The sequence below is a fragment of the Daktulosphaira vitifoliae genome, unplaced genomic scaffold, assembly GCF_025091365.1.
Source record: "Daktulosphaira vitifoliae isolate Bord-2020 unplaced genomic scaffold, ASM2509136v1 Scaffold_5, whole genome shotgun sequence".
NCBI lineage: Eukaryota > Metazoa > Arthropoda > Insecta > Hemiptera > Phylloxeridae > Daktulosphaira > Daktulosphaira vitifoliae.
In genome coordinates this window covers 1693809-1704413 of record NW_026099576.1, presented here as the reverse complement: position 1 = coordinate 1704413, position 10605 = coordinate 1693809, and the positions used below count along the sequence as shown (strand labels likewise).

At 25.5% G+C, this 10605-nt stretch overlaps 1 protein-coding gene across 10 annotated transcripts in view; it reads left to right on the top strand.

The window, feature by feature from the left end:
- Positions 1–576: 576 nt before the first annotated feature.
- Positions 577–10605, top strand: part of LOC126908323 (GATOR complex protein MIOS) — a 35813-nt gene continuing 25784 nt past the window's right edge. For 4 of the 10 annotated variants that reach the window (XR_007704743.1, XR_007704744.1, XM_050690253.1 and 1 more), the window contains exons 1-4: positions 579–797; positions 2064–2197; positions 4428–4634; positions 4702–4977. Coding sequence is in view for 3 of the 10 variants with exons in the window: in XM_050690253.1 (XP_050546210.1) it covers positions 784–797; positions 2064–2197; positions 4428–4634; positions 4702–4977 (631 nt within the window). In the remaining 7 variants the exon portion in view is untranslated. Of the gene's footprint in view, positions 798–1323; positions 1343–2063; positions 2227–2271; positions 2403–3898; positions 4045–4427; positions 4635–4701; positions 4978–10605 lie in introns of those variants that run through there. The other 6 variants (XR_007704745.1, XM_050690254.1, XR_007704746.1 and 3 more) reach the window with 6 other exon arrangements.

The window sequence follows — 10605 nt, the reverse complement described above, 5'->3', positions numbered from 1 at the left end:
ATTATTTTTTTATGAGAAATAATATTTTTTAATAATCCCTTTTTCATTCTACATACTTTATCTTAATTAGGATATTAATAATGAACTAGCAGATAATGTAGCCTTTGGAATAGTCCACCAATTTTTTAAAATTAAACAGTATCTAAAGATTTGCATCGAAGCGTTTTTTTTTTGATAGTGATTTTAATCACTGTCAGATATCATTATACTTGATCCATCTATACCACGTCACCACTGTGCCGCGACCCCCCTGTGCTGGGTTTTTTAAAATTATTCTTAGTATATTATTACTTAAATTTTTTAAACATAATCAAAACTATCGCAATAGTTATATTGGTATAACTGACTGATTTATAACAAAAATTACAAACAAATTCATAAAAATAATTGTAAAAGTACAATTTGTTGTAAAATTTATCATTTCAGTGATAAAATCGGTTTGACTGTGTTGATACAAAATATCGATATATTGAAGAAAAAAATCGATATTGTTTTAAATCGATACATTTCGCCTATCAATAATCTGTTATCATTTCAATTCTTTAACGTCACAGAAATTGTTCGTAACATAAATTATCAATATCAATTGCTCTCTAGAAAAATGTATTTTTCTTAGTTATCATTATTTTTATGCTTATCATTCATTGAAATATTTTAAATTATAAATCAGTTATTTTGTTGGAATATTAAAATTAATTTTTGACTATTTAAACGTTATTATTGTGTCTATAGTTTTTACTTAATGGTCAAGAGAAATCGAATTGTCTGGATAAATTCTTCAACATGTTTGTTTCGCGGTAATTAAAAGAATAATTTTTTCTTTAAACCATGTTTTAATAAAAAACCTTGTTAACTTAATCTTTAAAAAATTTTTTCCTATAAAAACTAAATATTTTTAAACAAAAATTCTACTTTTATTATATATAATTTTTATGTAAAATGAAATTTAGGCTTATTTCTTAGTTTTCACAAATGTCATTTTAAAGAATGTTGTATAAGAGAAACATTCACAATATATATAATTTACTGTAAATTTAGATATTTTAGTAATGTTTACTAAACATTTTTTAATTACAGCTAAGGTACATTTAATATATTAATATTATTTGGTACTTGATTATCTAGAATGTGATTTGTCTGACTATTAAGTATTATATTTTGCTTGTTTGTATTTTAATAGTATTAATTAATAGCTATCAGTCTTTCTTTTAAAAGAGTTTAGTTTATAACTTAAGTATTTAAAAATTGATTTTATATTTTTTCTAACTAATAAGTATTTGTATAATTCATTGGATCTCTAATTATTACGTTGGCTTATTCAAAATGAAAATGGATTTACATGGTATACAAGTTATTGGTTGTTACTGCATTAGACTTTAATGAAGTCATTAACATTAGTCATTGCATCAAATCCTGACATTCAGTTTACCTTATTCATTTTGTATTCTATGTGCTCCTTAAAATACAATGTGCTATTTATAATGATACCAATATCTTTGATTAGATTACTATAAATACTATAATTAAAATATTGTATTGAAGTGTTATTTTTTTTTTAAGTAATTATACAGTTTAGAAATTACAGCTACTATGTACAGTTTTATTAGCAGCTTTTCCAAAAACTGCCAATAATACATAACCTAAATATTTTAAAATACCCATAATTTCTAGGTGAGCTAAAAAATAGAAATGGTATCATATTTTACTCTGTTTTTAATCTTCTTTTGATTTATAACACAATATTCTTTGTTTTATAAAATTATTATTTTTTAAATATTTTTAAAAAATTAAAAAAAAATATATTTTTCATAACATAATTACTTTGCTCTACTACTACTACTAAAATCTAATAAGTTTTTAAATAGATAATCAATAAAATAGTTTAGTAGATCAAAAATTATGAGATTTGTCAAAACATAGTGAGATACTCTGTATATTTATAAAATTATTATTTTTTATTGTAGCAACATGAAATTTAAAATTAATTATAATTTTTCTAGAAGGAAAAATGAATTTCTCATTAAAAGTTTAACTATAATTTAATACTTATTAAATATTTTCAGAGGAGAGATTTCGAAATTAGAAATACAGTGGTCACCAATACATGAAAATAAATTTATTACATGGGGACCTGATATACGGATGTATGAAGTAACATCTGTTCCAGAAAATTACAAAAATCATGATGTTCCTAAAGGTTAAACAGACTAATACTATTTATTTAATGTAATTTTTTTACTTTAAATTTTTTAGTTTCAATGCAAAGCTGATAAATTTTTGGCTTTACAATGATGTTTTTATTTTTTTGTCTTGCACTACTTTTTTAGTTTCTTCTAGGAAGGTAGTTTTCCACTGTAATAAGTCAAAGTTTATAATTGTAGATTTTACATATTGGATGTTCAGTAAGTAAGGAAACAGGTTTTTATTGTTCTAATTTTTTGTAACCATTAACCAATTTCCTTATTTACTGAACTCTTCTTCTTTTTCTTCCTCGGCTTAATCCTAATTACTTAAATACCCTTATCCTAAACTTCCACTTGACATATTCACCCATATCCTCAATGCTCACATCAGCTGTCCTCAAATCGCATTCAATAGCATCCCTCCATCTCTTTTTTAGTCTTCCTCTATCTCTTCTTCCTTCAACATTCATTTCTATAACTGTTTTTACAGCTTCCGATTCTTTTCTCCTCATAACATGACCAAACCATCAAAGTCTATTTTCTCTCATCTTATCCACGATTGACGCTACACCTATACTCCCTCCTATATGCTCGTTCCTTACTCCATCTTCTCTAGTCACTCCACTCATCCATCTAAGCATTCTCATCTCTGCTCTACTTTCTTATCAACCACCCAGCACTCTGAACCATACATCATAGCTGGACTTATTACAGTCTTGTAGAATTTACCTTTCAGCCTCATTGGAATTCTTTTATCGCATAAGACGCCAGACGCTTCTCTCCATTTCAACCACCCGCACTTAATCCTGTGTATTACATCCTCGTCAATAACACCACTCTTTTGCACAACTGACCCTAAATACTCAAAAATTTTCCACCTCACCTATTGTCACTGACCTTCTCATTTCACCTACATTGTGTTCTCCTTTGTCAAACTCGTACTTTATATATTCTGTCTTACTTCTACTTATTCTTAAACCCTTTTCTTCAAGAGCTGATCTCCAGACCTCTAACCTTTGGTTAAATTCCTCCCTATTTTCTTCTATTAACACTGAACACATTGTATATTAATATTTCTCTATTTTAGGCATTTTTCTCTAGTAATTTCATCCATCACTATAGAGAATAAGTAAGGGCTTAAAGCAGAACCTTGGTAAACTCCTATCCTTACCCGAAAACCTTCTGTTACTCCTCTATGCTTTTCACCCTGGTACAAGTGCCATCATACATATTTTCTATTATTTTAATGTACCTTTTCGGAATTCCTTTTTTCATTGATGCCCACTTTAAAACCTCTCTCGGTACTCGGTCATAAGCTTTCGCCAAATCTATAAATACCATACAAAGCTTTTTCTTTTTTTCCTAAACTTTCCTATTAATTGCCTCGCACAAAATAATGGCTCCATGGTTGACTTACCAGGCATAAATCCTAACTAGTTTTTAGATATTAATTTTTATTAGTGATATTTTAAACATATGTTAAATTAAACTAATTTAATAGTAGTCAAAAAAATTTTACATAACTTATATTCTATTAATAGATGATTAGTGAGAATCTAATTTAATGCAAACCTTTATGGTTTGAAATTTATCCAAAGTTACGAAAATTAGTTATGAAATTTTTTTTAAAAAATGGCATTATGGTATAAAGATTTTATAGAGAATGCTTTAAACATAATGTTTAGTACTTATAGAATACACAAAAGCTACCACTTAGCTATTTATGAATACAAGTTACCTATGTCGCATAGCTCTACATACTTAGAAGTAAATTTCAATTGGTGCTTCTCATTCAGAGATGCATAATCAAGAAAACTATCAGAATCGTAGGAATGTGCTGCTTTTCAATACTTATCAAAAGGTGTATCAATCATGTAAAAAAAATTTTATCAGATATACCTATATTAAAACAATATTTTGAAAAATAAGGAAGTAAAATCATCAGTTGGATTGAATTTAGGATTTGTTGACATAGTGCTGAAAAATATTCAGTAGAAACAGGGTATACAAAGTGACTAGCCTAAAAAAAACATATGAATACCAAAATCTTATCAACTATTCATTAAATTTAAAATTACTATTATTATAAATACATTTTTATACCTTTATTAATATCTACCTTATTTTATTTATTTATTTTTTATTTTTAGTGTTTATTAAGGTTCTTTAATTTCCTATATTTTGTTGAAAATTTACTATCTAAAAATATTTTGAAATTTGACTCATATTTTTGTTTTTATAAAGGTGTAATATTATCTTCAAATACTATAGCCAATCTTGTAGCCACAAGTACAAACCATCGTTATGTGAAATGTATTGATATTTATCCAAAACCTGAATCAGAAATAATGTTAGCTATTGGGCACGCAAATGGAAAAATATCATTTTGTAATTTTGGATTGGCTAGTAATAATAGCAATAATATATTAGCAGGACTTGAATTAGGGCCAAGTAATAAAAACTTATTTTAATGTGATTATTAAATTACAATAATACAATAATTGAAATTTTATTGTAGGTTCACGTTTTGCTAGGCAATGTAATTCTATTTCATGGAATCCAGTTAATTATAATTTATTAGCCTGTGGATTAGATAAACATCGTTCTGATCAATGTGTACAAATATGGGATGTAGAAAAAAGTCCATTAATGAATGCGGATTTAACAGCAGCTAGACCATTTTTTGAGTATGGAATAGGTGAAACAGCTCATTCAATAGCATGGTTTAATTCATCTCCTCATGTTTTAGCTGTGAGTTGCAACAATAAGCAAATTCGTTGTGTAGATATTAGAGGTACTTCAAGTTTGCAATATTTAATTTTCTAAGTTAAAAAATTACTATCTATAAATTATTTATTATAATAAAGTTCATTCCCTATTCCCAATTAAAAAATAACTCAATTCAATTTTATTACGTTTTTTAATTTTTTAAATTATTTAAAAATTAGACAACTTATATTTATACTACTTGGATTAAATGTGCAGTAAACCATTAGCTACAATATTCTAAAAAAAGAGAAAAATTTAATTCAAATACTTAAAAAAAAAATTGTGGGGTTAAAAATTTTATTAATTATGGAAGACTAAGGAAATGTGAGGCACATATTTAGTACATTGCTATACTTATATTTTAATGGTCCAGTCAGAAGATTTGAAAAAAATAAAAATATATTACTACAATTATTTTAGCTTCGATGGGAAGCTGAGAAGGTATAATTTTACTATGATGTGTTTTTTTATTATTTTTTTTTTTTTGTCTCTGTGAACGTGAAAAAATTCTCGATTTTATATTTTATATAACTTTTGGAAAAATGTATGGATCAATATTATTATTTTTTTATAATAAATATTTATATACCCCTTTCTTCTGGCACGCTTTTTTTGTAAATCGGATCATACCCCTTTAACAAGGGGGGTCAAAACTTTAAACATGCGTATTGTTACTAAGATATTTTCAATTTAATTTTTGAAAGTATTCCGGAAATACTGACACTTTTATATATATCTTAAATTAAAGCTTATGTAATATACTTTAATTTGAAAAAAAAAAATTTGACCTCTGGACTTGTCTTCGTGGTGAAAACGGACATCAAAGTTAAAGAAAAACGTACGATTTCCGTGAAAAAAATCTCGATTTTATATGTTATATTATTTAATTTATATTTTATATAACTTTTGGAAAAATGTATGGATCTATATTATTATTTTTTTATAATAAATATTGATATACCCCTTTCATCTGGCACGCTTTTTTTGTAAATCGGATCATACCCCTTTAACAAGGGGGGTCAAAACTTTAAACATGCGTATTGTTACTACGATATTTTCAATTTAATTTTTGAAAGTATTCCGGAAATACTGACACTTTTAAATATATCTTAAATTAAAGCTTATGTAATATACTTTAATGTGAAAAAAAAAAATTTGACCTCTGGATTTGTCTTCATGGTAAAAATGACTACCGTATGCAAAAATATGCTATTTTTGTGTTAAAATTCTGGGTTTTGTATTTTATTTTATTTTAAAATACCTGACAAGGGGAGTACAGATTTTCATAAATATTATATAAATTAAAATTGATATAGTATAGATAGTTAAACTTATTTAAATATGTTTGTTTCTTTTAAGTCGAGAAAAATAACTTTGAAATTTGAACTAGCTTAAATAGCCAATTTTTCAACCGACTGTAACAACATACGGTTGCCGAGTTGTTAAAACTTATGTTTTACACGCTTGGGGTACGAGGTTCCAACCCGCGTATGGCAATGAATTTTTTGCATTTTTTCTTAATTCTTTTTAAGTTAGTATAAATTTTAACTCGTTTGATTTTTATCACATTTAGATTCAATAACTTCAATAAAGATCAAGGATCCCATCACTTTAGTCGCCCCTTGCAAGAAGAAATTTCTTATTCGTATTAAAANTTGCCCCTTGTAAGAAGAAATTTCTTATTCGTATTAAAATTATTTTACTATATTTTAAGTTTTAGCTTCGATGCAAAGCCGAGAAGATATTTTTTTGTGACTATCATTTATTTTCTCTGCTCTAACTTGACCTACTTTTTTCAACAATACGTCAAATTACTACAATTCGTATCTAGTTGAAGATATTACTCTCAAAAATTGAAAAAAAAATTCTAATTTATCAATTAAACAGTTAGTTATTACATCGTCTCCATAAAGACAATTAAAATCATTAATTTCTAATGTTTTCAAAATATTTATTAACGAATGAAGTTTGATATGATAGGTTTCAACTACAAAATTAAATCATTTTACTTTGTAATTTAATAATTTTATTACTCTGTTTGTGTGTGCTACTATTAGACTATAATATTCAAATTTTTTTCTAACGTGTTGCTATATAAATCATTTCTAAAAAAAATGATTGTTTTTTCTCCTGAATTAACAATTGATTTTTACAAATATAATCAAATTTTATAATAAACTCAATTGAGTAAATCTTTTTAACAACTTTGTTTTGATTGGTACATTTAGTTNATCCTTAGATATTTACTTTTCATTTGATATCATTTTTTTGAAAATCTATCATTTAACCTGCTCATTGGGGGGGATTTAAAATAGCAACTTTTTTACAAAAATTAACTTTTTCAATTTAATTTTTGAAAATTTTGAAATACTGCGTCCTTTAGTCATATATCAAATTAAACCTTTTTTTATGTAATATAAAATGAAAAAAAAAAATTTGTCCCGACACTTTTATTTCTACATTTAAACGGCTGCCGTAGTTAAAAAAACACTATTTTTGTGTTAAAATTTTCGATTTTCAATTTTAAATTTTCAACTTAAAAATGCTATAACTTTTCGAAAAATGTATATATTAGCACAAATTTTTTTTTTTCTAAATACATTATAAGTACATCTTTCATTTGACATACTTTTTATTAAAATTGGACAATTTCCCCTTATATAGGGGGCGTTCAAAACTTAAAATATTGTAAAAAACATAGATCTTTTTCAACTGNTGAAATATTGTAAATAACATAGATCTTTTTCAACTGAACTTTTGAAAATGTTCCGGAAATACTGCGTCTTTTAAACATATATCAAATCAAAGGTTATGTTATATACTATCAAATGAAAAAAAAAAATTGTCCCGACGACCTATCTTCTATACGCAAATGGCTGTCGAAAATTAAAAACAAATGAAATATTTGCGATAAAAATTACCTTTTATCGGGATGTTTTAGCTTCGATGCGAAGCTGAGAAGGTATTAATTTTACCATGATGTGTTTATTTTTTTTTTTATTTTTTTTTTTGTGTCTGTCACTACTTTTTCTCAGCTCTCACTGGACCGATTTCTTTTAACAATACGTCAAAAGATCACAAATTGTATCTAGTTGAAGACATTACCCTTAAAAATTTAAAAATTTTCCCTCGTTCCCCGCAAATGGGGGAAATATCCAAAAAAATTACAAATTTAAAAATCGACAAATTTTGTCATTTTTTTCACTTTTTTTTCTTAAAACTTCCATAACTTTTTCAAAAATCAACAAATCAACATAATTTTTTTTTAAACTAAAACCTTAGATATTTTCCTTTCATTTGATATAATTTTTTTGAAAATTTAACACTTAACCTGCTCATGGGGGGGGATTTAAAATTGCAACTTTTTTACAAAAACTAACTTTTTCAACTTAATTTTTGAAAATGTTCCGGAAATACTGCGTCCTTTAAACATATATCAAATTAAAGCTTATTTTATGTACTATAAAATGAAAAAAAAAAATTTGTCCCGACACTTTATCTTCTGCATGTAAACGGTTGCCGTAGTTAAAAAAACACTATTTTTGTGTTAAAATTTTCGATTTTCAATTTTTAATTTTCAACTTAAAAATGCTATAACTTTTCGAAAAATGCATGTATCAGCACAATTTTTTTTTTTCTAAATACATTATAAGTACATCTTCCATTTGACATACTTTTTATTAAAATTAGACAATTTCCCCTTATATAGGGGGGGTTCAAACTTTGAAACATTGTATAAAAAATAGAACTTTTTCAACTGAACTTTTGAAAATGTTCCGGAAATACTGCGTCCTTTAAACATATATCAAATTAAAGCTTTTTTTATGTACTATAAAATGAAAAAAAAAAATTTGTCCCGACACCTTATCTTCTATGTGCAAATGGCTGTCGAAATTATAAAAAAAATGTAATATTTGCGATAAAAATCACCTTTTATAACGATGTTTTTTGTACTTAAAACTGCCATAACTTTTTCAAATATTAACTAATCAAAATAATATTTCTTTATATTGAAACCTTAGGTAATTTCCTTTCGTTTGATATCATTTTTTTTGAAAATCTAACACTTATTCTGCTCACAGGTGGGATTTAAAATAGCAACTTTTTTTACAAAAATAACTTTTTTAACTTGACTTTTGAAAATGTTCCGAAAATACTGCGTCCTTTAAATATATATCAAATTAAAGCTTATTTTATGTACTATAAAATAAAAAAAATAAAAAAATTTTTTTATGTCGGTTGCCACTTTTTCTCAGCTCTCACTGGACCAATTTCTTTCAACAACACGTCAAAAGATCACAAATCGTATCTAGTTGAAGACATTACCCTTAAAAATTGAAAAATTTTCCCTCATTCCCCACAAATAGGGGAAATATCCATACAAATTACAAATTCAAAAATCGTTAAATATTGTTATTTTTTTCACTTTTTTTTCTTAAAACTTCCATAACTTTTTCAAAAATCAACAAATCAACATAGTTTTTTTTTTATACTAAAACCTTAGATATTTACCTTTTGTTTGATATAATTTTTTTGAAAATCTAACACTTATTCTGCTCACAGGGGGGATTTAAAATAGCAACTTTTTTACAAAAACTAACTTTTTCAACTTAATTTTTGAAAATGTTCCGGAAATACTGCGTCCTTTAAACATATATCAAATTAAAGCTTATTTTATGTACTACTAAATGAAAAAAAAAAATTTGTCCCGACGACCTATCTTCTATGCGCAAAAGGCTACCGTATTTAAAAATATGCTATTTTTTATTAAAATTCTAGGTTTTGTATTTTATTTTATTTTAAAATATTTTATTAGGGGAATAAACTGACTTTCATGAATATTATATAATTTCATTGACATAGAATAAAGTTCATAAGACATATGATATTATACTTATTAACATTTTTTACTTTTTTAAAGTCGAAAAAGTAATTTTTAAATTTGAGTTAGCTTAAATAGCCAATTTTATCATGCAACAAAAATCAACGAATAGTTGCCGAATGGGTAACACCTTGATCTTTAACGCCTAGGGTACGAGGTTCAAATCCGTTTGTGGCTTCTAAAATTTTGCATTTTTTTTTTGAGTTAGAATAGAATTTTCAAATCATTTGATATTTATCTCATTTAGATTCAATAATTTCAATAAATATAAAGGATCTTATCACTATAGTCTCCCCTCGTGAGAAGAAATTGATATTCATGTTAATATTATTTTACTATGTGGTTCTTTTTCTGGCTACGATTTATTTTGCCAACCCTCACTAGACCTACTTTTTTCAACGATACGTCAAATGATTCATTTAAGTTTATGATATTTAAGTTAATGATTAGTTTAAGTTATTACTCTTAAAAATCAAAAAAATATTCCTTATTCAAATAAAAAGTAGCTTAACTAGATTTGTCCATACAAACAATTAAAATCATTAATTTTTAATATTCTTAAATTATTTATTGTCGAATTAAATTTGATATGATAAAAGTATTCAACTACAAAAGTAAATAATTTTACTTTATAATTTATTAATTTTTTAACTCTATTTCTGTGTGCTACTACCAGTCTATAATATGCCAAATTTTTTGTAACATGTTGCTATATAAATCATAAATTTAAAAGAAAAATGATATTTAGTTTCATTTCATTTGATATCATTT